Source organism: Nomascus leucogenys, chromosome 24 (genome assembly GCF_006542625.1).
Source record: "Nomascus leucogenys isolate Asia chromosome 24, Asia_NLE_v1, whole genome shotgun sequence".
Lineage (NCBI taxonomy): Eukaryota > Metazoa > Chordata > Mammalia > Primates > Hylobatidae > Nomascus > Nomascus leucogenys.
In genome coordinates this window covers 26,396,947-26,423,462 of record NC_044404.1, presented here as the reverse complement: position 1 = coordinate 26,423,462, position 26,516 = coordinate 26,396,947, and the positions used below count along the sequence as shown (strand labels likewise).

Genomic DNA, 26,516 nt, shown 5'->3' with positions numbered 1-26,516 from the left:
GCTACTCGGGAGGCTGGGGCAGGAGAACTGCTTGAACCCAGGAGGCGGAGGTTGCAGTAAGCTGAGACCCCGCCATTGCACTCCAGCCTGGGTGACAAGAGCAAAACTCCATCTCAAAAAAAAAAAAAAAAAAATTACAATTAAAAAAAAAAAAAAAGCTAGATTCTCTTTAAAATCTGAATTGTACGAATGGTCCCATTTTCTAGCTCGAATCCTTTTTTTTTTTTTCTTTGAGACAGAGTCTCCCTCTGTCGCCAAGCTGGAGTGCAGTGGCGCGATCTCGGCTCACTGCAACCTCTGCCTCCTGGGTTCAAGCGATTCTTGTGCCTCCGCTTCCTGAGTAGCTGGGATTACAGGCACACTCCACCATACCTAGCTAATTTTTGTATTTTTAGTAGAGACGGGGTTTCACCATGTTGGCCAGGATGGTCTCGATCTCCTGACCTCCTGATCCGCCCACCTCAGCCTCCCAAAGTGCTGGGATTGCAGGTGTGAGCCACCGCGCCCAGCCTCAAATCCTTTTATATTGGTTCAAAATCCTTTTGGATGACATATGCGAGGTGACTGCTAAAGTCTCTGGTTCTCTGGGTGACTTTGAGCTTCTCCCCTATCTTCACACCTCTGCCCAGAGCAGCCCTGGGAGAATGCAGGTGCAGAGGTGAGAGGAACCCTTCGCTCCCCATAGTTTCCTTGGGAGAAACTCTCAGAGACCTTGCCAGGGTATGGCCTCCATTCCAGGGTGCGTGGTATTTCCTGGGCCAGGGGCTGCTAGGCAGGCCTGGGTGGTTCCAGGTTCAAGCCATACCAAACACATTCTGTACGGGGCCCTGGGATGGGAGGACTTGGCATCCCCCAGCTCCATCCCAGGGCCCTCTGGCAGTAGATGTCAGCTCACCTCTTTTGAGAGCCGTGTGAAGAGGTCCCCACCACGCAGGAAGTCCAGAATGAGATAGAGCTTGCCCTCGGTCTGGAAGGCTAGGAAGAGGGAGAAAGACAATGGTAGGGTCAGTGGGGCCTTATGATCTGCTTCTCCAGCCCTGGCTCCCTTGGCCTGCCAGGCAGGCGGTGGGACAGCGTGCAGACCACAGGCAAGGGCGAAGGATGGGTGGGGTAGGAGCTCAGGTAGGGCCTGCAGCTTTACCATAGTGCAGCTTCACCACGAATGGGTGATTTACATCGGCCAGGATGTCTCTCTCCATCTTGGTCCGGACGCGGTCACGTACTGGCCAGACGAGAAAGGAAGTCACCAGTAGCCTAGACACTCAACACAGCCACTCCCAAGCCCCCGCTAAGGGATCTCTTTTCCACTTGTTCCTCCAGGCCTGAGCTCCCAAGGCCCCCTCACCCAGGGCTTTGGGGACACTCAATCCTCAGGTTTCTTCCTTCCCAGTCTGTTTCTGGCTCCTTGGCTGACTCCTTGCCCCCACCCCTCACAGCAGTGCCCACAGCTGGGGCCTGGGCACCCTGCCCATCTCTCTGGTCCCTTTTCCCATCAGGCCCCATGAAAGCCTGTTAATCAGCCAGTCTGAGCAACCTGCTCCCCTAGGTTCTCTGCTTTGTCAGATCCTCAGACTTTGCTTCTGCACCTCTCCCTGGCATGCCTTCACCAGCCCTGCTTTCCATCTGGCATAAAAATTCCCAAATTCTAGTCTGGGGGCTGGTAAGAATGGCTACCTGGGGAGCTAGATCCCTGGGCCTAAAATCCCGATCTACAGGTCTGGGTGGGCACCCTTCATATATATATATATATATATATATATTTTTTTTTTTAAAGAATAAAAGTTATTGGGCAGTTCTGATTCTCAGCAGGTTCTTTGACTCAGCTTAGGCCTCACCTTCTCTAGGAAGCACTCCTTAATTTGCCAAGCTGGGTTAGGGCCCTCTGGATTCCTACAGTGCTTGTGCTTCTCCTTTGGAGCACTTTTCTCTTTTTCAGGTTGCCTTCTAAATTTATTGAAGCCCACCAAGTGTCATGTTTATTGATTTCTCTAGTCTGATTAGAACAGGCTTTTGGGCCGGGCGCAGTGGCTCATGCGTGTAATCCCAGCACTTTGGAAGGCCGAGGCAGGAGGATCACTTGAGGTCAGGAATTCGAGACTAGCCTGGCCAACATGGTGAAACCCTGTCTCTATTAAAAATATAAAAATTGGGGCCAGGCGTGGTGGCTCACATCTCTAATCCAGCACTCTAATCCAGAGGCCGAGGCAGGCGGATCATGAGGTCAGGAGATTGAGACCATCCTGGCCAACGTGGTGAAACCCCGTCTCTAGTAAAAAGTACAAAAAATTAGCCAGCCTGGTGGCATGTGCCTGTAGTCCCAGCTACTCAGGAGGCTGAGGCAGGGGAATCGCTTGAACCCAGGAGGTGGAGGTTGCAGTGAGCTGAGATCGTGCCACTGCACTCCAGCCTGGTGACAGAGTGAGACTCCGTCTCAAAAAAAAAAAAAAATTGGCCAGGCGTGGTGGCTCATGCCTGTAACACTAGCACTTTGGGAGGCTGAGGCGGGCGGATCACCTGAAGTCAGGAGTTCGAGACCAGCCTGACCAACATGGAGAAACCCCGTCTCTACTAAAAATACAAAATTAGCTAGGCATGGTGGTGTGGGCCTGTAATCCCAGCTACTCATGAGGCTGAGGCAGGACAATCACTTGAACCCGGGAGGCAGAGGTTGTGGTGAACCGAGATTGCACCATTGCACTCCAGTCTGGGCAACGAGAGTGAAACTCCATCTCAAAAAATAAAAAAATATGTATACAAAAATAAGCCAGGCGTGGTGGCATGTACCTGTAATCCCAGCTACTCAGGAGGCTGAGGCAGGAGAATCGCCTGAACCCACGGAGCGGAGGTTGCAGTGAGCCGAGATCACACCACTGCACTCCAGTCTGAGCGATAGAGTGAGACTCCGTCTCGGGAAAGAAAGAAAAAAAAAAAAGAACAGGCTTTTGGACTTGACTGCCTAGGTTCATTTTGGGCACTGTGTTTCAACTAAGTTTATCACAATATTGATTACCCCTTGACTGAGACCTCTCATATGGCCTTTGACTTTTTTTTTAATGGGACAGGGTCTCACTCTGTCACCCAAGCTGGAGTGCAGTGGTGTGATCTCGGCGCACTGCAACCTCTGCCGCCCAGGTTCAAGCAATTCTAGTGCCTCGGCCTCCCGAGTAGCTGGGATTACAGGCACACCACACCTGGCTCATTTTTTTGTATTTTTAGTGGAGACAGGGTTTCACCATTCGGCCAGGCTGGTCTTGAGCTCCTGACCTCAAATGATCCACCCACCTTGGCCTCCCAAAGTGCTGGGATTACAGGCATGAGCCACCGCACCCGGCCTTGACTTTTATTAAAAGGAGAGGGGGAAGGCTAGGGAGTGCTTACTAAGACCAGACAAAATGTCTGAGCAATACACACAATGCAAAACTAAAGGCTTTTTTGGTCCATGTACTGGATTGGCAGTTTCCTCTCCAGCCTCATAGTCCCAAAGCCTTCACTAGTCCATCCATCTAGTATGAATTCTATTCATTCGTCACTGTCATTCCAGAATTGATGCTCACAGCTGCTTATCTTAGGAGATCTGGCCAATGTACTCCTCCTGCACGTCTTTCCAGAGTCTTGTTCAGGACACCATCCTTGGCCCTTGCTACAAGTAGAAGCTGCAGCTGCCTTCCAACACACCTTCCATGTCAGCACACAGGGCTGCAGGAGCTGGTCCCCTTTCTCTATTTTAATTTTTGTGTTTTCCTCATTAGACATGACAGGGACCACACCGGAGTTAACTATTTTGGTCACCTCACAGTTTCTTTTTTCTTTTTTTGAGATGGAGTTTCGCTGTCATCGCCCAGGCTGGAGTATGGTGGCGCGATCTCAGCTCACTGCAACCTCCACCTCCTGGGTTAAAGCAATTCTTGTGCCTCAACCTCCTGAGTAGCTGGGACTACAGGCACATACCAGCACACCCAGCTAATTTTTGTATTTTAGTAGAGATGGGGTTTTCCCATGTTGGCCAGGCTGGTCTCAAACTCTTGACCTCAAGTGATCCACTCGCCTCAGCCTTCCAAAGTGCTAGGATTACAGGTATGAGCCATGGCGCCCAGCTTACCCTACATTTTCAAACCACCTCTACACTTTAGCTCAGGCAAACAGTTTCTCCTTCCCAGGGTCCCCTTCCTCGACCATTTTTGGTCTAGAGAAATCCACTCATCCTCCAAGGCTTCCCGCTCCTTAGGTGTCCCCTTGGCCTCTGGGCCCACCCTCTAAGAGACTACACCACCACTCCCAGCTCCCCGGCCTGTCGGACATCCATGCACACCAGTCACAGCACCGGCTGCACAACACTGTTGGGTGTGCTTAGCCTCTCCTGCCCAGCCTGCGAGGCCTTCACAGCAGGGACCCAGGCTTTTCATCTTTCTCCTCCCTCTGAAGCTGCCACCATACCTCCTGGGGGATGATGACTCCCACACCCACCAGGCTGGCCTTAGGATACCGAAGCCACCCAAAACATCCTTAAGGCTGACGCCTCCTGCTGCCCCCACTACCTCCCCAGCTAGGATTTGGCTCTGACTGGGATCAGAGGTGCACGCCACCACACCCAGCTCATTTCTTTGTATTTTCAGTAGAGACGGGGTTTCAACATGTTGGCCAGGTCTTGAACTCCTGACCTCAAATCATCCGCCCACCTTGGCCTCCCAAAGTGCTGGGATTACAGGTGTGAGCCACCACGCCCGGCCTTGACTTTTATTTAAAGAGAGACTTGGTCGAGGAAGGGCACTTGGCTATGACTCTGCTGGGTCAGTGGTCACACAGGCTCCCAGGCCCAGTGGTCAGTATCCAACCCAAAGCCCATTACCAACCATCCTTACACCCTTGGAAGGTCCCCAGAACTCTAACCTTGGCTCGGGGCTCCCTTCTGAACCTCTCTGCCATCCAGCTCTGTGGCCCTGCCTGGACTCACCCTCTCTTGCCTGGCCCAGCTGCCTCCCTAGGCTCCCTGCCTCTTCACTCACGCCCTTCTCTCAGGCCCCTGAGTTAGGGGCCACAGAGGTCTCCCTCAGACTCTTCTAGCATCAATAGTCAGAATGCCTCTGCTTGACCAGCTTGGTAGTTGAGGGCCCCGCCCCCTGACAAACACATTGCATTTACCCTAGTACCACCTTCCAGACCTTCACAGCCAGTCCCTGGCACTTGGCTTAGGGGGAGGGGGATTGGCTGGTGAGGGATGGCTGAGAAACAGGCCTGTTTCTCCACCTTTGAACTAGGTGCTCCTGAAGATACAGCTGTCTCCCTTGCCAGACCCAAGGCCCTTGAAGTCTGGGCTGCCTCCCTCAGCCAAGCCTGGGTTCTGCACAGGGAGGTGTCCCCACTCACCTTTCAGTGTTGCCTTCTTCAGCACCTTCATAGCATACAGGTGCCCACTGTCAGGCCGGGTGACTTTTCGCACCAGGAAGACCTGAGAAGGCAGAGCGGGAAGCAAGGCAGAAGATGGGAGAGGTCTGAGTCCAGGCTGACCTCTATCTTCTCTGAGCCCCAAGCTGATCTTTTTGCTCTCCCTGGGTACCAAGGTGACCTCTGATCCTTTGGGCCCCTAGGTGACCCTTGACCCCCACCTCTAACATGACGACTGTTGCCTTCACAGCTATGGGCTCATGACTCACTTTGCCAAAGGATCCCTGGCCCAGAACCTTGAGGAGCTCGAAATGGGATGGATCAGCCTTCTCAGAGCCAGCCTTGACGTGGTGCGTGATGGAGATCTCCTTGAGGACGCCCTCATCCTGATGGAGGGACAGAGCTGGTGGGCATGCTGGGCCCCATCCAGGCAGCAGGAAGCTCCCCTGCCCAAGTCCATTCCCACCAGACCGCAGCAGATGGGACCTAAAGGCCCAGCAGACGACTTCCCTGAAGGGCTAGCCTCCAGGGTCATCGATTTCAAAAGAGCCTCAAGGGCTGGGGAGGTCAAACCAGATCAGGCACTGCTCCTATTGCTCACGATGCTCTGGCCTGGTTAGGCCCAAAGGGATGCCCAGGCATGGCCAGGCTGAGTCAACCCCAGGCTCTGGCTGAGACCCACAGACCTGCCCCAGGTCCGCCCGTGGGGCTTCCCTCCCCCTGCTGTTTTAGTGTTGCCACAATAGGAAGTAGGTTTGTTCTCATGTGGGGAGGTAGAGCTGGGCCTTCGTTCCTGGTCAGGATGGAATGAGGGGATCCCTCTGGTCAGCAGAACAGGGCTGACATGCACAAAGACCCAAGAGTCACCCAAACTCCCCCATCAACTCGGTAAGTGCTGGCCTGGGGCAGGTCAGAGTTGCATGGCTCCAGACTGCATGGCTCAACTTCCCAAACCCCCCTCATACAAACCTACTGGAAGCCCCTTGCCAGGTCCTAGCCGTTCCAGGACTCTAACTCTACCCTCCCTCCAGTCTGCTGCCATTGCCTTGAAGCCCTGAAGTGCCTCCTCACTTCCCCAGGAAGCAAGTCTGGGCAGGGTCCAGTCACCCCGCAGGGCCAGGCCTGGGCCAGGACAGCCCAAAGCCAGCTTATGCTAAGCTGGCTTCCCAGGCACCTGCTGCGAGGGACACAGCCAGGCCAGGACCAGACATTTGGGCACACTCACCGAGTCCCGCTGGGGGCCAGAGCCAGGGCCAGGGACAGGCAGAGAGGTCTGGCTGATCCTGGGCCGCTGCTTCCTGGGCAGCCAGGGGAGCAGGGCCCAGAGCCGCAGACGGGGCGGCTTGGGATCCTGCTCCATCCGCCCAGCAGGGCCACGGCACCATGGCAGGAGCAGGCAGAGTCCGGGACTGCCGCAGTGGTGGCCGGGACCAAGGCGGATGTGCAGGGTAAGGGCGGGGGCTGGGCCCGGCCCAGGGCAGCCAATCACTCAGGGCCTGTGGTTTCCCAGCACCAGGCCTACACCCTCACCACGTTCCCTTCCTCTCTCTCCCCCTCTCCTCAGAGCCTGAGGGCTGCCCTCTGGCCATTCCCCCATCCTCCCTGTGGGCCTACAAAGGGAAAGCCCCTTGCCAATGCAGCTGCTGAACAGACAGGTACCCAAGAGCAGAGAGGTACCAATAGCCAACAGGTACCCAACAGCAGAGAGGTACCAATAGCCAACAGGTACCCAACAGACAAAGACAGGTGCCTGATATGTGGAGGCAGACGAAAAGAGACACCCAACAGGCAGAAGCAGGCACCCAACAGGTGGAAACAGATAAGAATGGCATTCATCACGCCTGTAATCCCAGCACTTTGGGAGGCCGAGGCGGACGGATCACAAGGTCAGGAGATCGAGATGATCCTGGTTAACATGATGAACCCCGTCTCTACTAAAAATACAGAAAAAAAAAAATTAGCTGGACGTGGTGGCCAGCGCCTATAGTCCCAGCTATTCGGGAGCTGAGGCAGGAGAATGGTGTGAACCCAGAGGGCGGAGCTTGCAGTGAGCCAAGATAGCGCCACTGCACTCCAGCCTGGGTGACAGAGCGAGACTCCATCTCAAAAAAAAAAAAAAAAAAAGAATGGCATCCCAACAGGCAGGGGCAGGAGAGAACACATACCCAAGAGGCAGGGATGGGTAAGGACACGCACCCAACGGGCAGAGGCAGGAGGAATTCATATCCAACAGAAAACAGATGGAGACGTACCCAACAAGGGAAGCAGGAGGGGACTCATATCCTCATATCTAACAGACAGAGGTGGACAGAGACTCATCCCCAATGTGCGTAGGCAGATAGGGATATGAGCCCAACAGCCAGAGACAGATGGGGACATATACCCAATAGGTAAAGACAGATGGGGACATATACCCAACAGGCAAAGGCAGGAGGAACACATCTCCAATAGGCAGAGACAGAAGAGAATACCAACCCAACAGGCAATGACAGAAGGGGACATAAACCCAACAGGCAGGCCGGGGGCGGTGGCTCACGCCTGTAATCCCAGCACTTTGGGAGGCCAAGGCGGGCGGATCACGAGGTTAGGAGATCGAGACCACCTGGCTAACACGGTGAAACCCCGTCTCTACTAAAAATACAAAAAATTAGCTGAGCGTGGTGGTGTGTGCCTGCAATCCCAGCTACTCAGGAGGCTGAGGCAGGAGAATGGCTTGAACCTGGGAGGCGGAGGCTGCAGTGAGCCAAGATCGCACCACTGCACTCTGGCCTGGGCGACAAAGTGAGACTTCGTTTCAAAAAAAAAAAAAAAACAAAAACCAACAGGCAATGACAGAAGGGGACAGATGGTGACACGAACCCAACAGGCAAAGACAGAAGGGGACAAGTATCCAACAGGCAGAGACAGATGAAGACATAAACCCAACAGGCAGAGACAGAAGGGGACATGAACAACAGGCACCTAACATGTGACATGTACCCAAAAGGTCAGGCACTTATCAAATGGAGACAGAGATTGGAACCCAACCACAGACACAGGTAGGCAGCAAAGAGAGACAGCGGCAGAGTCAGCGAGCCCCAAGCAGACCGACAATACCTAGGGCAGGTGGGTCTGACACCTGGCAGATACACGGGCAGGCAGCAGGGCAGGGATCCCCAGGAAGGGGTTAAGGGCGGAGCTGTGGGTTCTTGCTGCTGTACCCGGGCTGGGGAAAGAGATGAGGGGAGACATCTGCAAACTCCTGCCACTCAGGAGAGGACTCTGGTATTTCCTGCAGACCCACCTCTGAGCTCTCCCATTTCCCTAGGATTTTCCTCCTATGCCAAGACCTGAGGGAGACCCAGACAGTAGCTGAGAGGACTATCTCCTGAGTGCAATCTGATGTCTTTGACTCTGATCATATCCTAAAAACTGTTATCCTCATTCCAGGAACAGGAAACTGAGGCCCAGAAGACAGTGACTCACCAAGGCTCAAAGCAAACAGGGGCAGAGCTAGCTTGGACCCAGACGCCTCCCTGCTTACTGCCTGGCCTGGGGTCAGCAGGCATCAAATGCCAGGAAAGTGTGGGCAGGTAAATCAGCCAGAGCCACGTCTTGCCCACCCACGTCTGCCCAAAACTCCTTCTCCTTCAGTACTAGGGTCCATCTGGGACCTCCCACTATAGGTCCTGGCCCTCGGAGACAATCTTATCTTCAGGGGAAGATACCTAACCCTCCCTGACAGATGGAGGAGTGGGTGGAATGGCCCCACAAAAACACCACAAAGCTGCAGTCAAATCAGACCCCTGAGTGTAACCTCCTGGCGGGACAGGCAGAAAGCCTGGCTCAGAGAGGGACTAAGCGGGGGGCCAAGGCCACACGGCAATACCTGCACACCCCATCCTGAGATCTGAGCCTCCACCTCATCTGTCTGCCTCTGACTGAGAGCACTCCCTGGGGACAGAGGCAGGAAACCACCCAGAAACCCCAGGGGACAGAGCCACCCCCAAACCCATTCCTTGCCCAGTCATGGTGACAGACACTGCTGGAGGCAGGCGACTCTTCTGCTCACCTTTCTGGGACAGGGAACCAAGTCTCTCTCCACCCTGGGGAAATCTGCTGGGGTCTGCATGGTGGGGCTCAAGCCGGTGGCCAGAGGGCCCCGTTACTCTTCTTACTTCTGCTTTTTTTAGCCTTCCTGGCCCAGAAGGCAGGGTCTCTGGCCCCCCTCCTTCTCACTTCCCCCTCTGCAGGGAGGAGGGGCAGAAGATGGGTCAGGCTCCTCTGCAGAGGAGGGGACACTGCAGACCCCAAGCCCATGACCCCAGGGAAGGCCCAGGGGCACACCTCTCCCTATGTCCTCTGACTCTAAGGAGGAGAGACAAGAGCAGAGACAAAAGTCACAAGGCGATAACGCAGTGACACAGTGGGCATATCGGCACCCGCAAACATCCACGTGAGGGGAGGACCTGAGAGAATGTGGGGCAAAAGTCAGCAAAGGCCACTGTCTGACTGTCCAGCCCAGAGCTTAGATACTGTGTCCCACCCCCCCCATAGTATCCTTCCTATGGCTATGCCCACCCACAATGGCAGCCCAGAAAGCAGGCACCAGTGGCCCCCCTGGTCCTGCCCTGCTCAGCTGCCCCGAAGAAGGCTGCCAGTCCCAAGCCCCAGGATGGGTAAGGCAGGCAGAAAGCCTGACCAAGGACCTCACAGAGGTCTGAGAGGAGGAGCAGGCAGCTATGGGGCAGGGGTTGACCAGGCCCAGCCCCTTTCTACGTGGCCTCGCTTCATCACTTACACCAGTACAGCACAGGAACTGACATGCACACACACACATACACTCAGGCCGATGATCGGAAACCCTGTCCACAGACAACCCCTATGCAGAAACACACGCCCCCACGCACACACGGACTTCCCCTTCCCTGTCCTTGCAGAGTGTGTGCGGGTGGATGGCTGCCGGTAGATTGTGAAAGATGCCTCCCTCAGCCAAGCCTCTCATTGCTCTCCAGCTTCCTCAGACAGGGGTTTGGAGGCTGGGGCAGCTCTCGAAGCCCCAAAGCTCACCCTCCCTACCAACCCCTGGTCCCTCAGATGCAAAGAAGATAGAGAGGTAGCTACTTTGTCGGGGGAGACTCTCCAGACACGGGCGGAGATAAACCAAGAAGCCCAGTCCACACTAGCCTCTGTGGCCAGCAGGGTACCAGAAGGGGCAACAGGAAGGAAACAGTCTTAGCACTGCCTTTGCTGAAGGCTGTGTGGGCCCTGAGGCCTCTGGTGGCGGGCGGGGGGAGGACAGCCACCAGCCCACATCCCTTGGTCCCTGCCCCATCCCCCGCATAGGGACTTCCTCTTTTTTTACTTCCTCCTACAGGGCAGCTGGAAGAGAAGCCCAGAGCCCCCAGGCCTGATCCCTGGTCTCTAGGGTCCCCACCCTGCCAGCTGTAGCCAAGCCCACCTGCCAATCCTGGCCCTAACGGACACCAACAGCCCCTTCCCCAGCTGGCAGCATTTGCAGGGCCCTCCCAGGCGCTACCCCTCCCTCAGGTGGGACAGATGTCCTCAGACGCATCTCCCAGCATGCCTCCGGGCAGGTGAGGAGGGGTCCACAGCTCCCTGGCAGCCTTGAGGGGGAGGTGGCCTCCAACACTAGGTCACGACTGGCATGGAGAGATGATGGTAAGTATGCCTCCTACTGATTGAGCAGTTACTGCACGCACACAGCCTTTTTTTTCTTTGAGAGGGAGTCTCACTCTGCTGCCCAGGCTGGAGTGCAGTAGTGAGATCTCAGCTCGCTGCAACCTCCATCTCCTGGGCTCAAGTGATTCTCGTACCTCAGCCTCCCGAGCAGCTGGGACTACAGGCGCACTCCACAATGCCTGGCTAATTTTTTGTATTTTAGTAGGGACAGGGTTTCATCACATTGCCCAGGGTGGTCTCGAACTCCTGAGCTCAGGCGATCTGCCCGCCTCGGCCTCCCAAAGTGCTGGGATTACAGGCGTGAGGCACTGTGTCCGCCATTTTTTTTTTTTTTTTTTTGGGAGACAGAGTCTCACTCTGTTGCCCAGGCTGGAGTACAGTGGCACAATCATGGTTCACTGCAGCCTCTTGGGCTCAAGCGATCCTCCCACCTCAGCCTCTGGAGTAAGCTGGGAGGACAAATGCGTACCACCACATCTGGCTAATTTTTTAAAAATTTTTTGTAGAGGGCCGGGAGTGGTGGCTCATGCCTGTAATCCCAGCACTTTGGGAGGCCGAGGCGGGTGGATCACCTGAGGTCAGGAGTTCAAGACCAGCCTGACCAACATGGAGAAACCCCGTCTCTACTAAAAATACAAAATTAGCTGGGCATAGTGGCATATGCCTGTAATCCCAGCTACTAGGGAGGCTGAGGCAGGAGAATTGCTCGAACCTGGGAGGCGGAGGTTGCGGTGAGCCGAGATCATGCCGTTGCACTCCAGCCTGGGCAACAAAAGTGAAACTCCGTCTCAAAAAAAAAATTTTGGGGATGGGTCTCCCTGTGTTGCCCAGGCTTGTGTTGAACTCCTGGCTGGGCATAGTGGTGTGCGCCTGTAGTCCCAGCTACTCTGGTAGCTGAGGTAGGAGGATCACCTGAGCCTAGGAGGTCAAGGCTACAGTGAGCTGTGGTTGTGCTACTGCACTCCAGCCTGGGCAACACAGGGAGGCCCTGCCTCAAAACAAAAACAAAACCAAAAAAGCACAACTATCCTGAGACAGCCATAATCAAGGTGTTGTGGGTGCCCAGAGGTGGTGACTATCTGCCAGTGCATGAAGTCAAGAAAGACCTTCCAGAGAGGGGCAGCCCAGCTGGGTCCTGAGGATGAACAAGTGCTGGCCAGGCAGAAAGGAGGAAAAAAAGACACTCCAGGTAGAGAAAGACCTGTGTGACCAAGGGGCTTACGGCCAGGAGGGTAGGGTGGGAAGTCAGGAAGAGCTGGCCACTCACTAGCTGGGTGCTCCCGGGCAAATCTGTTTTCCTGTCTGAACCTCGGTTTCCTCCTCTGTAAAATGAAGGTTAGAACAATATGCTCCACACTCAGATTGTTTCTAGAAGCAAAATGGGCCACAGAGACGAGGGGATGTTGGAAACAGAACTTCTCCCAGGTTTACTTAGTCATACTGCTGTGAGGCCTCCCCTGGGCAGGCTGGAGGGACAGAGCCCAGCCACAGGGTCCCAGGTACTAGGAGGGTGGCTGGCCTTCTCTGGCCAGGCCAAGGGAAGTTCCTCCCAACACCTGAGGCTGCCCAAGGCTCCCCGAAGTCCACAGTCACATCCTGCCTAAGCTCTGGCCAGGGGAGCATGAGGGATCCGGGAGGGATCAGGGTTTCATAAACAGGAAGAGAGGAGGGGAGGGGAGACGCTCGGCTCTCAAAATAGACCTGCAGGCGCTTCAAAGGGGTCCAGCTCCGGAGATAGCTGGGGGAGGGGGCCTGGGATGCCCAGTCCACTCCCAGGAAGGGAGGGAGGGCAAATGGAGCCCCGGTGTGCCTGAGGGTACCACATGCACCTAGGTGCTGAGGGGATCCAGAGAGTTCTCACCCTGGATGGCTATCCACACTATTGCTGCTAAAAGCCAAATCCCAAATCCTGCTTGCTGCCTGAAATGAATAAAATAAACAAGCATTAAACAGCAACATTGTGCCACAAGCCCTGTTAGATGTTTTAATTTATATGTACCACATTCTCTTTTCCAGGTAGCCCTGAGAAATAGGCTTTATTCTCCTTTTATTTTTCAGGAAAGAACCCGAGTCTCAGCAGGGCAAGTGACTTGCCCAAGGTTACAAGGCAAACAAAAAATAGGCGGAGGATTCTGAACTCAGAATCCCTGACTCTCTTCTCTGCCTCTTTGCCACCTGGAAGGCCCAATTCTTTCTCCAGCTGCCCAAATCCTGCCTTTCGAGCCCCAGCCAAATGCCAGTTCAGCAGGGAACATGGCCTGTGCCCTAGAGCCCACCCCAACTCTTTCTTCTTCCTCGGCCATGCACGGCAATGACCATGTCTCTGGTCCACACTCAGCCCTGAACTCAGATGCCATCAGCTGGGTTCCCGGGGACGTGCTCATCTCGTCATGCTATGGAGAGAAATGTGGGCACCTGGAAGGTGGTGGTATATGTCTCTGCCCAACATGGGCCTGGCACAGAGTGGAGGTTCTATGTGCCCACAGCTGTGCTCTTGCCCCATCATAGCGCCTACCACATGGCTTTCCTGTCTCCACCCTCTGCACAAAGATGGGAGCTCCTGGAAGGTGGGGGATGTTGACTTCATTTTAGGCCCTCCTGTGTACAACAGGGTGCACCGAATGTCTGATTAGGATAAAGTAGCCCATTGCCAGCTCATTCCACTGCACAAAGTGATGAGGTCCGGACCACAGGTTGAGCGCCCCCTGGTGTATTAAGCCCAGAAGTGGGCATTAGGGACACTGGTGGCTGGGACAACAGATGGACGTAGCAGGTGCCCAGGACTGGTCCCACTTGGAATCACGGAAAGCCAGTGCTCCTCCTCTTCAGCACTCAGGGTTCTCTGGACTATGAGGAATGACCTTGAAGCCAAACAAGACTTGTCTTCATTGCCTACCAGCTATGTGATGTTGAACCTCAGTTTTCTCATCTGTAAAATGGGGATAGTAGGCCGGGCGCGGTGGCTCACGCTTGTAATCCCAGCACTTTGGGAGGCCGAGGCGGGCGGATCATGAGGTCAGGAGATCGAGACCACGGTGAAACCCCATCTCTACTAAAAATACAAAAAAATTAGCTGGGCGTGGTGGCGGGCGCCTGTAGTCCCAGCTACTCGGAGAGGCTGAGGCAGGAGAATGGCGTGAACCCGGGAGGCGGAGCTTGCAGTGAGCCGAGATCGCACCACTGCACTCCAGCCTGGGTGACAGAGCGAGACTCCGTCTCAAAAAAAAAAAAAAAAAAAAATGGGGATAGTAACAATCTACCTCCAAGGATGTAGTTAGAACTAAATGCAAAGCACCTGGTATGATGCTACGCATAGCATCTCTTCCTTAAGTGGCATTCGAGACTCCATGTCCCATCCATCTCCCGCCCTGTCTCTCTTCCCACCCCAGGATCTTCTGCTCTAGAGCAAGAGTCATAGGCATGGGAGCAAAAGGTTACCTGCCTCAGCAAGTTCCTGCCATCTCCCAGTCAGCCCCTCCAGTTCTTGAGGTGAGAAGCTGTACTCAGCACAGGTCCCTAAATGCTGCAAGCTCCTCTGCAACCCCCAGAACCTCAGCCCTGAGATCTGAACACCGTGTTTCTTCACTGGGAACCTACAGTTCTTCATTTTGTTACTAGGCAACGAGAGGTAGCTACTTTGTGGGAGGAGATTCTGCAGACATGGGCTGAGATAAACCAAGGGGCCCAGTCCACACTATTTACTGGCCTCTGCTGGTCCAAGGTTGCCACAGCAACCCACAGAGAAGCAGTGGGAGAATACTTCCCTCACCTGCCCTACCCTGCCCAGCTCAGTCACCTCATCTTAGGAAGCTGAGTCAAGGTAAACATCAGGACTAATCCTGCATCCATCTCAAAGGTCAAGCTTATGGCAGGTCTGGTGCTCAAGCCAACCTAGGTCTGAAAGGTGGGGCCACTGGCAGGAAGCTGAGCTGAGCAATATACCAAGACATTTTCAGTGCTGGCACCGAAGCTGCCATGTGCCAGGCAGTTACTACCTCATCGTCCTTCACATTGCTCCTGTGAAATAGGCACTGTTTCCCCAACTTACAGCTCAGGAAACTGAGACTCAGATGGGAGAAGAGCTTCTGGTTAAATGGTGGGGATGGAGCCAGGACTGGAACTCGGATTTGCTCTAACACCATGCTCTGTCCCTGCCTAAGCAGCTTCCAAAGACCCTCCACAGCCAGCATCTCCTGTGACCTCACAGCCACCCTGTGAAGGGGATGTGGTCTTTTCCAATATAGAGATGAGAAAGCCAAGGGGCAGAGTGTGCAAGGAACCTCCCCAAGGTCACACCACTGTCACCTAGTCCTGGTGCTTTTGGCAACACACAAAACCAGCAACAGGGGCTAGGGGGCTACAGAAAGGGGCCCAGGGGAAGCAGAGATAGCAGGGGCGAGGGAATGAGCCTCAGACTGGGAAGTGGAAGCCCTAAGAAATGCCAGGCAGTGGGCCTGGTTAGCCTTGAGAGGCCACCAGCACCCCCTTTCCAGTTCATGTGCCCAGATGCTCACTTCCAGGCTGTTGGCAAGCGCAGCTCTATCAAAAGGAACAGCACAGCTGGCCTGAGCCCCTCCCATCGCTCCTTAGAGCCAGCCCGAATTCCATGAGTAAATAAACCACAGGGGCACCCGGGCCTGGGTGACAGGTAGCCAGAGCCCTGACCTGGATTCTGCTCCTCACCCTTTCTGGGCCACAGTTGCCTCACCTACAAAATAGGAAGGTTGGAACAAGTGATTTCTATGCCCAGGGTTGCCACAAGGATTTGGTGGGCCCTGAGAAGGACGGCTGAGCTGGGCAAAGGGGCTGGAGGCTGGAGCCCTCGACCTCCTCCAAGGCCATGCAAACAGGACCCTCCACAGCCCCTCGCCCAGGGTGCTGGCCCCGGTCCTCACCTTGGACGGCTGAAGTCCAGCTTCTTCCCCTGAGGTCTGTCCATTCTGGAAAAGAGAAAGGAGATTTGGGGAGCACTGTCAGAACTTACAGACTTGGGAGAAGGACTCTGTGGGGCACCCCCACCCTTAGCTGCTCCCAATAGCCATGGAGGCCATGGTGGTGGGGCAGGAGTCCTGGGTGGGTCCCTCCACCTCCACTTTCACAGTGTGAGCACAGGGACCAAGTATTCTGGCAGCAATGGCCCCTCATGACTCAGGCAGAATATTCCCAGGGACCAGCATTCTGACCCTCATGCTGTCTGCCTGGCAAACGCTTCATCTCTGAAGACTTAGTTCAGATGTCACCTCCTCCCAGGGAGAAGGGAAGGGTCATGTGTGGCTTCCAGCTGTACCAGATACAAACCTTGTACAAACTAGTCAACTGTGAGAGGACTCAGTTTCCCCATCTATAACATGGGGTGGGGTAGTTACGCTGACTTCTCAGAGTTGCTGCAAGGGTGGAAGGAGACAAAGTCTGGGAAAGTGTGCGACAACCCAGAGATGGTGGCTCTCCTTGCCCTGCCGCACTCTGGGACCCCTCCCCTGACCTTGCCAGGCAGAATGACTGCTGCCTCCACTTCAGCCTTCATTGTAGCACTTGTCACACTGCAGGACTATTTACACACAGGCCTGCCCTTCCTAATAAACGGGGAGTCCCGGGAGGGCAGAGATGAGGGCTTGGTGCTAACAGCTGCTGCTCTCTTCCAAGCCTCTGCCACATGGCGGGCACTGGGCTCAGTGCCTCGCACCTGTGGCACCATTTTTTTTTTTTTTTTTTTTAGACAGAGTTTTGCTCTGTTGCTGAGGCTGGAGTGCAGTAGTGCAATCTCAGCTCATTGCAACCTCCGCCTCCCGGGTTCAAGCAATACTCCTGCCTCAGCCTTCCAAGTAGCTGGGACTACAGGCATACGCCACCATGCCTGGCTAATTTTTGTATTTTTTTTAGTAGAGAGGGGGTTTCACCATGTTGGCCAGGCTGGTCTCAAACTCCCGACCTCAGGTGATCCGCCCGCCTCGGCCTCCCAAAGTGCTGGGATTACAGGTATGAGCCACTGCGCCTGGCCCCTGTGGCACCATTTAATCCTCACAACAGCCCTGGGAGGTGGGCCTTGGCCCCATTTGGCAGAGAAGGAAACTGCGGCTCTGAGGGGACCTAGTGATGATGCCTATGGTCACACAACTGGTGAGAGGGGATTCAAAATCTGGTCCCAAATCCAGGAGGTGCTCAAAAAAGGTCAGCTGAAAAACAGCCCAGAGCCCGGAGCCCCCCTCTGGTCAGTCTTGCCTTTTCCAGCCCCCAGACTTCACTCTCAGGTGGTTATTAAATATGCTGGGGTTTGTCAAACCCGGCCCATCTGTTTCCTGTGTGATGTGAGGCAAGTAACCTACCCTATCTGGGCGTTTGGAAGCTAAAAGAAATTGCCCCACCCCTCTTGGAACAGGGAGAGTGTGGCGAGGCAGACAGGAGGTTCCCAAGAGCTAGGAAGGCCTGCGCGAGAACAGGTCTGGATCTGGACTTTGGAGCCAGGAGCTGGGTCCATGGGGCAGCTGTAGCCCTGCTTGGCAGTAGCAGGCACAGCTGTGCTCTACCCATTACATAATCTCCCTGCCCCTGGAACAGCTCCCCATTGCCACTCCCAGGACATCCTGCCCCCTGAGCCCCTTTAATGCCCCTAATCTCTCCCCAGGGGCCAAATGTTCTACAGGCCCCTCCACACACACATCCATACGCACACTGTCATCTCTCAGCAGCCTGGGGAGAAGGGATGGGCTGGTCAGGGCCCAGGGGCTGGGCTGGGGTAGGGATGCTTTTGTAGACTGAGCTCCACTTCACCCAGCATTCTAGACTCTTGACATAATTCCTGCAGATGATCAGAACAGCCTACCCACCAGCTCCCTGCCCCACAGCCTTCCCCACTCCAAACCCTCATCATTCCTCAAATCAAGTGCAACTGCTGCGCTCAACTCACTCAGTCAACATTTGCTGAGAATCTTCTATGTACCAGGCCCCAAACCCCTCCGTGGCCTCCACTGCCTGTAGAATCAAGTCCCAGCTCCTTAGCACAGAAATCAAGGCCATCATCTTCAACTGCCCAGCACAATAACTAGGAATGTGGGTTTTGCAACCTGACCTTGTGGGTTCAAATTCTGGCTTCTACCACCTGCATGACCCCTAGAAGGTTAGTTCATTTACTGGGGCTTTAGTTTCCTCACCTGTGAAATGAGGATCAAAGTAACATACCTCAATGGTGGCGGCAAGAAGCAAATGAAATAATGCCTATAAATATATACACCTGACATGTAACTGGCGTACAAACAATAGCCATTCTTATCATTGGGCCCTATTTTTGAGCTAAACCGAACAACCGCAAACCCTGAAAACAGTCTATTTTGTATCCCCAGCATTTGTATGGTGGCTCCCACTACCAAGAAAGCCTTTCCTGCCTTGTCACTTTGGCAAACACCTGATCTTTTATCAGGACTGAATTCAAATGTCACCCCTGTCCACACAGCCTCATGTTCTTTCCTCCCTCCTCTCTACCCCCATAGCACCAAGCACACTGCAGGTTAACTCGGGAAGGGGCCATGGCTTGTCCATCATCAACTCCTTGGCACCCAGCCAGAGTCCAACATGTGGTTTATCCAGTGAAAGTTCAACCCAGCAAAGAGAGCAAGGAGGCCAGAGCAGGTTCTATTACTCCTATTTTTCAGATGAGGCTCAGAGAGTTAAGGGACTCACCGAGGTCCCTCAGCAGGCAGGTGGCAGACATGGGACCATAACCCAAAGTCATGTGGCTGCAAGCCTACTGAGGGTGGGGAGGAAGGGGTAGGTGTACCTAGAGGTGTGGGTTTCTTGAGCAGTGGCCTGGATGATTTAGGGACCCCCCAAGGCAGTCTGGCTACCTCCACTCCCTGGACCTCTGGCTTGGGTGTCATTCTTATGGAACACCAAACCTGTAAGAGCAGGGGAACAGGCAGCCCTGGAGAACAGACTGGTAGGGGGGTCAGGGGGGTTGCAGGGTGCCGGCTTCCCACTCAGAGCCCGGGTCCTGGCTCATCTGCCTCTGGCCTGACTGCTGCACAGGATCCTTGAAAGCACACAGCTGTGCAGCCACAAAGATACAGCCACTAATCCTAGCTCTGCCAGCCACTTATTCTGCCCTTGGGTCTGTCATATCGCTTTTTATTTTTATTTATTTTTTGTGACAGTTTCACTCTTTTGCCCAGGCTGGAGTGCAGTGGCACGATCTCGGCTCACTGCAACCTCTGCCCCCTCTGGGTTCAAGCAATTCTCCTGCCTCAGCCTCCCAAGTAGCTGGGAATATAGGCTGCACCATCACGCCTGGCTAATTTTTGTATTTTTAGTAGAGGCGGGGTTTTGCCATGTTGGCCCAGCTGGTCTCAAACTCCTGACCTCAGGTGATCCACCTGCCTCAGTCTCCCAAAGTGCTAGGATTACAGGCATGAGCCACCACACGTGGCCTCATTATCACTTTTTAAAGTCTCAGTTTCGGCCGGGCACAGTGGCTCATGCCTGTAATCCCAGCACTTTGGGAGGCCGAGGTGGGCGGATCACGAGGTCAAGCGATCAAGACCATCCTGGTCTACATGGTGAAACCCCGACTCTACTAAAAATACAAAAATTAGCTGGGCGTGGTGACACAGGACTGTAGTCCCAGCTACTCGGGAGGCTGAGGCAGGAGAATCACTTGAACCCGGGAGGTGGAGGTTGCAGTGAGCCGAGATCACGCCAGTGCACTCCAGCCTGGCGACAGAGCAAGACTATGTCTCAAAATAATAATAATAATAATAATAATAATAATAAAGTCTGTTTCCTCATCTTTATCACGAGGACAGGTGTGTCTTGCTTACAACTGCACTTTGTTGTTTGAAATAGTACTTATCACCTAAGTGCTAAATAAATGACTGAATGGGGACAATGGTGCTGACCTTGCAGAGTACTGAATGAAGGACCTTGTCTTAGGAGTCCTTTGGCCTCTTAGAGGTTGAAGACACACACTCCTCCCTCTTTCTCAGAGAGCACTGCTCATGAGGACAGATGCCCAGGGCCCCAGACCACTGCCCCCAGTTCCAAGATGTCAGAAATGGGTTCCAACCGGCATCACTCCTTCCCACCCAAGCAGCTCTGTCTTGGAAAGAGGGGCCCAGGGCAGCGTCTGGAGAAGCTGGGCAGCAGATGGAGAAGGACAGCACGTGCCCCACAGGCAGGAAGCAGCCCCAGGAGCTGGGTTCTGAGCCCAGCATTGGCAGCCCTGCTCACTGCTGGAGGCTGGGGGCCAGGTGCCAGGGCTGGCTGGCACGGCCAGCCCTCGGCAAAGACTGGACAAGGGCCCTGCAGGATAAGGAGAGTCTGCCAACATCCGGAGCCTCTCTTGGAGCACCTTCCACCTGGGCTAGTGTGGCTCCAGCCCTTCTCCATCCCTGAGCGCCTCTCCCACTCAGTGGAAGAGACAGATATCTTCGTTCCAATCCTGGCTCTGATATTAACGCATAAGCCTGAGTTCAGTTGTCCCATCTGAAAACAGGGGTAATAATCCCTACCTTGAGAAGCTGTTGTGAGAATTAAAGTGGGGTGAGATTCGTAAGGCAGAATGGGTGGCACATAGTAAAGCTCTGTACGTGGCAGAACTGGGCCTGGGGACAAGGCTACTGCTTTCAACAGGGCTAAGCGAGGCCCAGGCAGAATCCTCGCCCACGCTTCCCATAGATTACTCCACCTGGGCTGCACCCTGGGCCAGGCCCTGCCTCCCAGCGGCCCATTTTCAGCAGCATTAGGGGAGGGCAGGGCAGTCCAGATCCTAGGTCCCTGTGAAAAGTCCCCCACCAACCCCTCACCTGCCTCCTTCCTGGCTAGGAGCTGCCAGCAGCGGTGGTGCCTACACCTGCATGCAGGTCAGGCGGCTGTATCGCTTACATGTCACCTGGGCTAAGAACAGCGAGGCCCTGTTCTCCAGTGACAACAGCCCAACCTGCACCGTGGCTGCCCTGTGGCTCCTGTTACCCAAACAATAACACCCAGTCGCCTGGCACCTCCAGGAGTGGGGGAGGGGGGACCAGACAACAGTACCCAGCGCTCTGCACCCTCTCAGGCCCAGGAAATGGAGGCTAGAACCTAGCACTTGCCACTGGAGAAGCAGAGGCCCAGACAGGCTGAGGACTGACTGAGGGTCACACAGCGTTTCTGGAGCGAAGCTCCTGAGGAAATCGCGTCCCCCTGCCCCACCAATCCCAGGAAGTCCGCTGGCCTTCGCCTCTCACAGACCTGAGGTGTTACAGAACTCAAAACTGAGATGAGTTTCCCAGTTAAACCTAGCCCCCTGGTGAAGCTGGCCCCTGCCTCAGGATTCCCTAAAGAGAAGCAGGAAGTGGTGCCCCAGGATCCAGCTCCTGGGTGTCCACCCTCCCTATCAGCATAAAGTCTCTCCCCAGCCTCTCCCAGCCCTACCTTCCCCTTTGGAGGCCTGGTCCCAGGGACGTGCCTGGGCAAAGGAATCCACCTCTGAGCACCACTCCCAGGACCTTGTGCCCCAGTCCTAGTAGGGGGGTGGCAGTACAGGGGCTGCAGAGGGCAGTGTTCCTCACCTCAGAGGGTGAGTCAGCGAGAGAACCTCTGAGCAGCCTAGCAGTGCCTGTAAAATCCCCATGGCAGGAATCCCAGAGCAATTTACTCCAAATTGCGCCTTCAGGTTGGTTACCTAATCCTGCCGCGCCCACCCTCCAATAGCCAGTGTCGGCCATCCCTTTAAAGGGGCAGCACACCCTGGGGGCCGGGGACCCTGGGTGCTCACCCTGATCTTAGCCTGTGGTCCTGAGAGGCAGGACACTTGGTGGCTGCCCCAGGTAAGAGAAGGCAGAGGAGGGGACGGAGACAGGGGCTCCAGGCCCAAGCTGGGAGAAAGTCATCTCAGCTCCTGGGCTCAAATGAGGTCTCCGTTCCCTCCCTGCATCCCCCCAACAACCACCTGGGAAGGAGAATATCACCTGCTTCCTTCCCAGCGAGAGGTTAAGGAGGAGGCTCTCCACCAGCTCGTTCAGGGGATTGACCTTGACCCTGGGGTCAAAAGGCACAGGAAGAGGTGACCTTCTGCACGCTTAGGGACTGGAGCCACAGAGCCCTCAAGGGAGGTCAGGAGCTGCTTCTGAGAGAGAAGGAGCTGGGTTGTCTGGGGAGTCTGGGCTGGCAGAAGCCAAACTCCCCAAGGGCCCAGCCCTTCCTACCGGAAGGGGCATAAGAAAGAAGGCAGGCACCAAGGTCCCCCCACGCCCTGCCAGGAATCATCTTCACAAGGTCTAAGGGCTCTTCCCCACTCTCTTCTCCACAGCCCGGGGTAGGGGACACAGGTGTCCTCTGGCCCTAGCCTCAGGGCAAAGAAAACCAGGAGTTCCAGCCCCAGACGGGTGGTGCCATCCCACACTCCACATCCGCCAGGGGTCAAGAGGGGCAATCCTTCTAGGCTCAGCAGCGGTGAAGCCAGAAGCAGGGAGCTCTTGGCGGAGGGCCCTGGGAGAAGTGGGGGTCCCATAACCCCTGTCTCTGGTAGAATCCCAGACATCTGGCACTGAAGATCTCCCCGTCTGCATTAATGGAGGAAGCTCCGACAGCTCTGGACAGATGCCGGGACGGGTCCTAGGTGTGGGATGAAGGCTACCAGATCTCAGAGCCCCATACGATCCCCTCTCCTGGCTATGGCGGGGAGGTAGTCGGCGCGTGGTGGAACTGTCCCTCGCACACGCACACCCAGGGCATAGGGGGGTGGAGCCGGACAGTGGGCAAGAGATCGGAGGGCACTCGCGCCCTCGCGGGCGCCCGCCGGGCTGCAGCGGCGCTTCGGGCCGCCCCGCCCCTGTGAGGATCCGGGCTTGCCGGCCGCGGGCGCCCGTCCCCCGCCCCGCTCACTCACCTCCGGGTCCAGCGGCACTAGCTCCATGAGCGGCCAGGGCTCCTTGAGCTGGGCGAGCGGCATCGCGCCGCCGCCGGGTTACCCGCGCTCCTCCGGCGGCCCCGGCTGCGCCGCCTCCCGGGTCCTGGGGTCCCTGGCTCTGCGACCCGAACCGCCGCGCCCCACCCCCGAGCCCCTTGCGCTCCGGCTGGGCCGTCCGCAGCCGCCGCCGCGGCACTAGCACTTCGGCTCCCTCCGTCACCCGGCGCCGCCGCGCCCATTGGCTACCTGCGCGGGGGCGGAGCCGGAGAAGCCCCGCCCCAGCCCCCGCGGCGCGGCATTCCCAGCGCGGACCCCCGCCCCCGTCGCGCCCAGAGGGCCGGCCCCGCCCCTGACGCGAGACCCCGGCCCGCGCTCGGCTCCGCCCGAGAGGCCCTGCTGGCTCCTTCCCTTCCAGCGGTGTCCCCCTGGACACACCACACCAGGGCCACCGTTCTCCCCCGCTCAGCTCTTTTGGAATCCCAGCCCAGATGTTCCTTCTCCTTCCAACGGGAGGGAAGCACCCTATCCCCGCCCCCCGCACACACATTCACACTGGGTTCCTGGGCCTGATCTAGGCTGAGGCTTGGAAGGAGCCTGGGACCCGCTCCCCTTGGGCCCTCAACTCACCAGGCCCTAGAGATCCCCTAACCTCTACTAATTTCTACCCCTCACTGAAGCTAACGCTGTGATCTCCGGGCGATCTCAGTGCCCCAGGCCCAGATAGGCATCAGCAGTTGTTACCACCATCAGGACCCACAGCGCCAGCACAGAGTGATTGATCGATTGATTTTACATAATGTATGTAAATATTACATATATAAATAAATATTTTATATATACACATATATGTATGTATGTATATAGTAAGAGAGAGAGAGACACGAAGTTTCGCTGTGTTACCTAGGCTGGTCTCTGACTCCCGGGCTCAAGCGATCCTCCTGCCTCGGCCTCCCAAAGTGCTGGGATTACAGGCATGAGCCACCGCGCCTGGCCAAGAGTGATTTCTTAATATGCGTTTTTGCAGTCTGTGCTCTGCCCTATCACTTGAAGGGGGTCCTTTCAGGCCAGGTCTCCCTGGAGTCACCTGTAGCCCCAGCTCTGGACTGGTTTGGGTTTGCGACTCTCTGAGGAGGCACCAGGCCCCCAGGATGAACCGAGGCTTGGTGGGACTTGGAGTGAAAGGCCAGGGAGACTGGTTCCCCCAGAGAGATTCAGCCTCCACCTAAAGAGCCTTAGGGGTCCAGGTGTAGTGAGATGTATTCACAAGTGAGGAGTGAGCTTGCTGGAGGGACAAGCTTGCTGGTTTTGCAGGAAGACTGGTCAGTTATTTGCAAAGCTGTTCTACAGCAGGGGGATGGGAAGGAATGTTTATCAAGAGCTTCCTGCGAGGCATGTGATTTCCTTGAGTGATTACCACCACCTAGTTTACAAATCATGAAACAGGCTGGGAAAGATGAAGTGACTTACCCAAGGTCACACAAGAGGTTGAGAACAGACTAGGGCTTAAAAAAATAAGTGTCACGCCTGTAATCCCAGCACTTTGGGAGGCCGAGGCGGGCAGATCACGAGGTCAGGAGATCGAAACCATCCTGGCTAACATGGTGAAACCGTGTCTCTACTAAAAATACAAAAAATTAGTAGGGCGTGGTGGCAGGCGCCCTTAGTCCCAGCTACTCAGGAGGCTTGGGCAGGAGAATGGCGTGAACCCGGGAGGTGGAGCTTGCAGTGAGCCGAGATAGCCCCACTGCACTCCAGCCTGGGCGACAGAGGGAGACTCCCTCTCAAAAAAAAAAAAAAAATCAAAGTGGATAAGGATTTCTCCAGAATCTACGTGCTCCCCTTTTCCATGGCTTTCCCAGGGTAGGACCTCAGCTGTTGAACTGAATTTTGAGTGAAAGGACTTTGGAACCCAACAAATCTGGGTTTGAATTCCAGCTCTGCTACCTTCTTAACACGGGGAAATTCATTTTATGCCTCTAAACCTCAATTTCTCCATCTGTAAAATGGGAATTATAATCTCAATCTTTCAGGTATATAGGACAAGATTCATTTTAATTCAATAAATTATTTACAGCTACATATTTTTATTTGTTTTTTAGAGATGGAGTCTCGCTCTGTTGCCTAGGCTACAGTGCAGTGGTAAAATCATAGCTCACTGCAGCCTTGAACTTCTGGGCTCAGGCGATCCTCCCACCTCCCACAAGTAGCTGGCACTTCAGGTGTGTGCCACCATGCGCAGCTAATTTTTTTTTCTTTTGAGACACAGTCTCGCTCTGTCGACAGGCTGGAGTGCAGTGGCTCAATCTCAGCTCACTGCAACCTCCACCTCCTAGGTTCAAGCAATTCTCCTGCCTCAGCCTCCTGAGTAGCTGGGACTACAGGTGCGTGCCACCACGCTCGGCTAACGTTTTGTATTTTCAGTAGAGACGGGGTTTCACTGTATTAGCTAGGATGGTTTCAATCTCCTGACCTCATGGTCCACCCACCTCGGCCTCCCAAAGTGCTGGGATTATAGGCGTGAGCCACTGCGCCAGGCCCCCAGCTAATTTTTTATATGTTTTGTTTTTGTAGAGATGGGGTCTCACTATCTTGCCCAGGCTGGTCTTAAACTCCTGGCCTCAAGCGATCCTCCAGCCTCCCAAAATGCTGGAATTACAGCCACCACACCTGGCTTATTTATGGCTATATATTACACACTAGACCCTCTTTCTGAGCATGTATTGTAAGCCAAGCCTTCTTTTTATTATTATTATTATTATTTTGAGACGGAGTCTCACTCTGTCGCCCAGGCTGGAGTGCAGTGCAGTGGGCTGATCTTGGCTCACTGCAACCTCCGCCTCCCGGGTTCAAACGATTCTCCTGCCTCAGCCTCCCAAGTAGCTGGGACTATAGGTATGTGCCACCACACCTGGCTAATTTTTGTACAGGCGTGTGCCACCACACCTGGCTAATTTTATATATATATTTTTTAGTAGACACGAGGTTTCACCATGTTGGCCAGTATGCTCTCAATCTCCTAACCACGTGATCTGCTCACCTTGGCCTCCCAAAGTGCTGGGATTACAGGCATGAGCCACTGCGCCTGGCCTATTATTATTATTTGTTAAGATGGGGTCTCGCTATGTTGCCCAGGCAGGAGTGCAGTGGCTATTCTTAGACGCAACCATAGCACACTACAGTCTTGAACTCCTGGCCTCAAGCAATCCTCTTGCCTCAGCACACCAGGGGATGTGGCTCAGGCTTTCTACTAGGTGCTGAAAATATAGCAATGAATAAATTAAAGTCCTTAGCTGGGTACCTGTAATCCTAGCTACTCAGGAGGCTGAGGTAGAATGATCCACTGAGCTCAGGAATTCGAGACTCTAGTGAGCTATAATCACACTACTGCATTCCAGCTTGGGCGACAGAGTGAGACCCCATTGCTAAAAAATAAATAATAAAATACATAATAAATAAAGTGTTTGCCTTTATGGAGTTTACATTCATTGTGGTGTAACTAAATAAATAATGACAGCTAACACTAACATAGCACTTACTATGGACCAGGCACTGTTCTATGCATTTTTTACCTGCA

The 26,516-nt window shown here is 54.8% G+C and overlaps 1 protein-coding gene across 6 annotated transcripts in view; it reads right to left on the bottom strand.

Moving 5' to 3' along the window:
- RPS6KA1 (ribosomal protein S6 kinase A1) overlaps window positions 1-23,157 on the bottom strand; it is a 45,716-nt gene extending 22,559 nt beyond the window's left edge. For 2 of the 6 annotated variants that reach the window (XM_030805387.1, XM_030805389.1), the window contains exons 1-6: window positions 22,922-23,157; window positions 15,960-16,004; window positions 5,652-5,768; window positions 5,365-5,446; window positions 1,142-1,222; window positions 896-975 (exon numbers count right to left, since the gene is read on the bottom strand). In XM_030805387.1, coding sequence (XP_030661247.1) covers window positions 896-975; window positions 1,142-1,222; window positions 5,365-5,446; window positions 5,652-5,768; window positions 15,960-16,004; window positions 22,922-22,984 — 468 coding nt within the window. In that variant the 5' untranslated portion in view covers window positions 22,985-23,157. Of the gene's footprint in view, window positions 1-895; window positions 976-1,141; window positions 1,223-2,784; window positions 2,807-5,364; window positions 5,447-5,651; window positions 5,769-6,607; window positions 6,991-9,433; window positions 9,590-15,959; window positions 16,005-22,921 lie in introns of those variants that run through there. The other 4 variants (XM_030805388.1, XM_012498549.2, XM_030805391.1 and 1 more) reach the window with 4 other exon arrangements.
- Window positions 23,158-26,516: the final 3,359 nt, after the last annotated feature.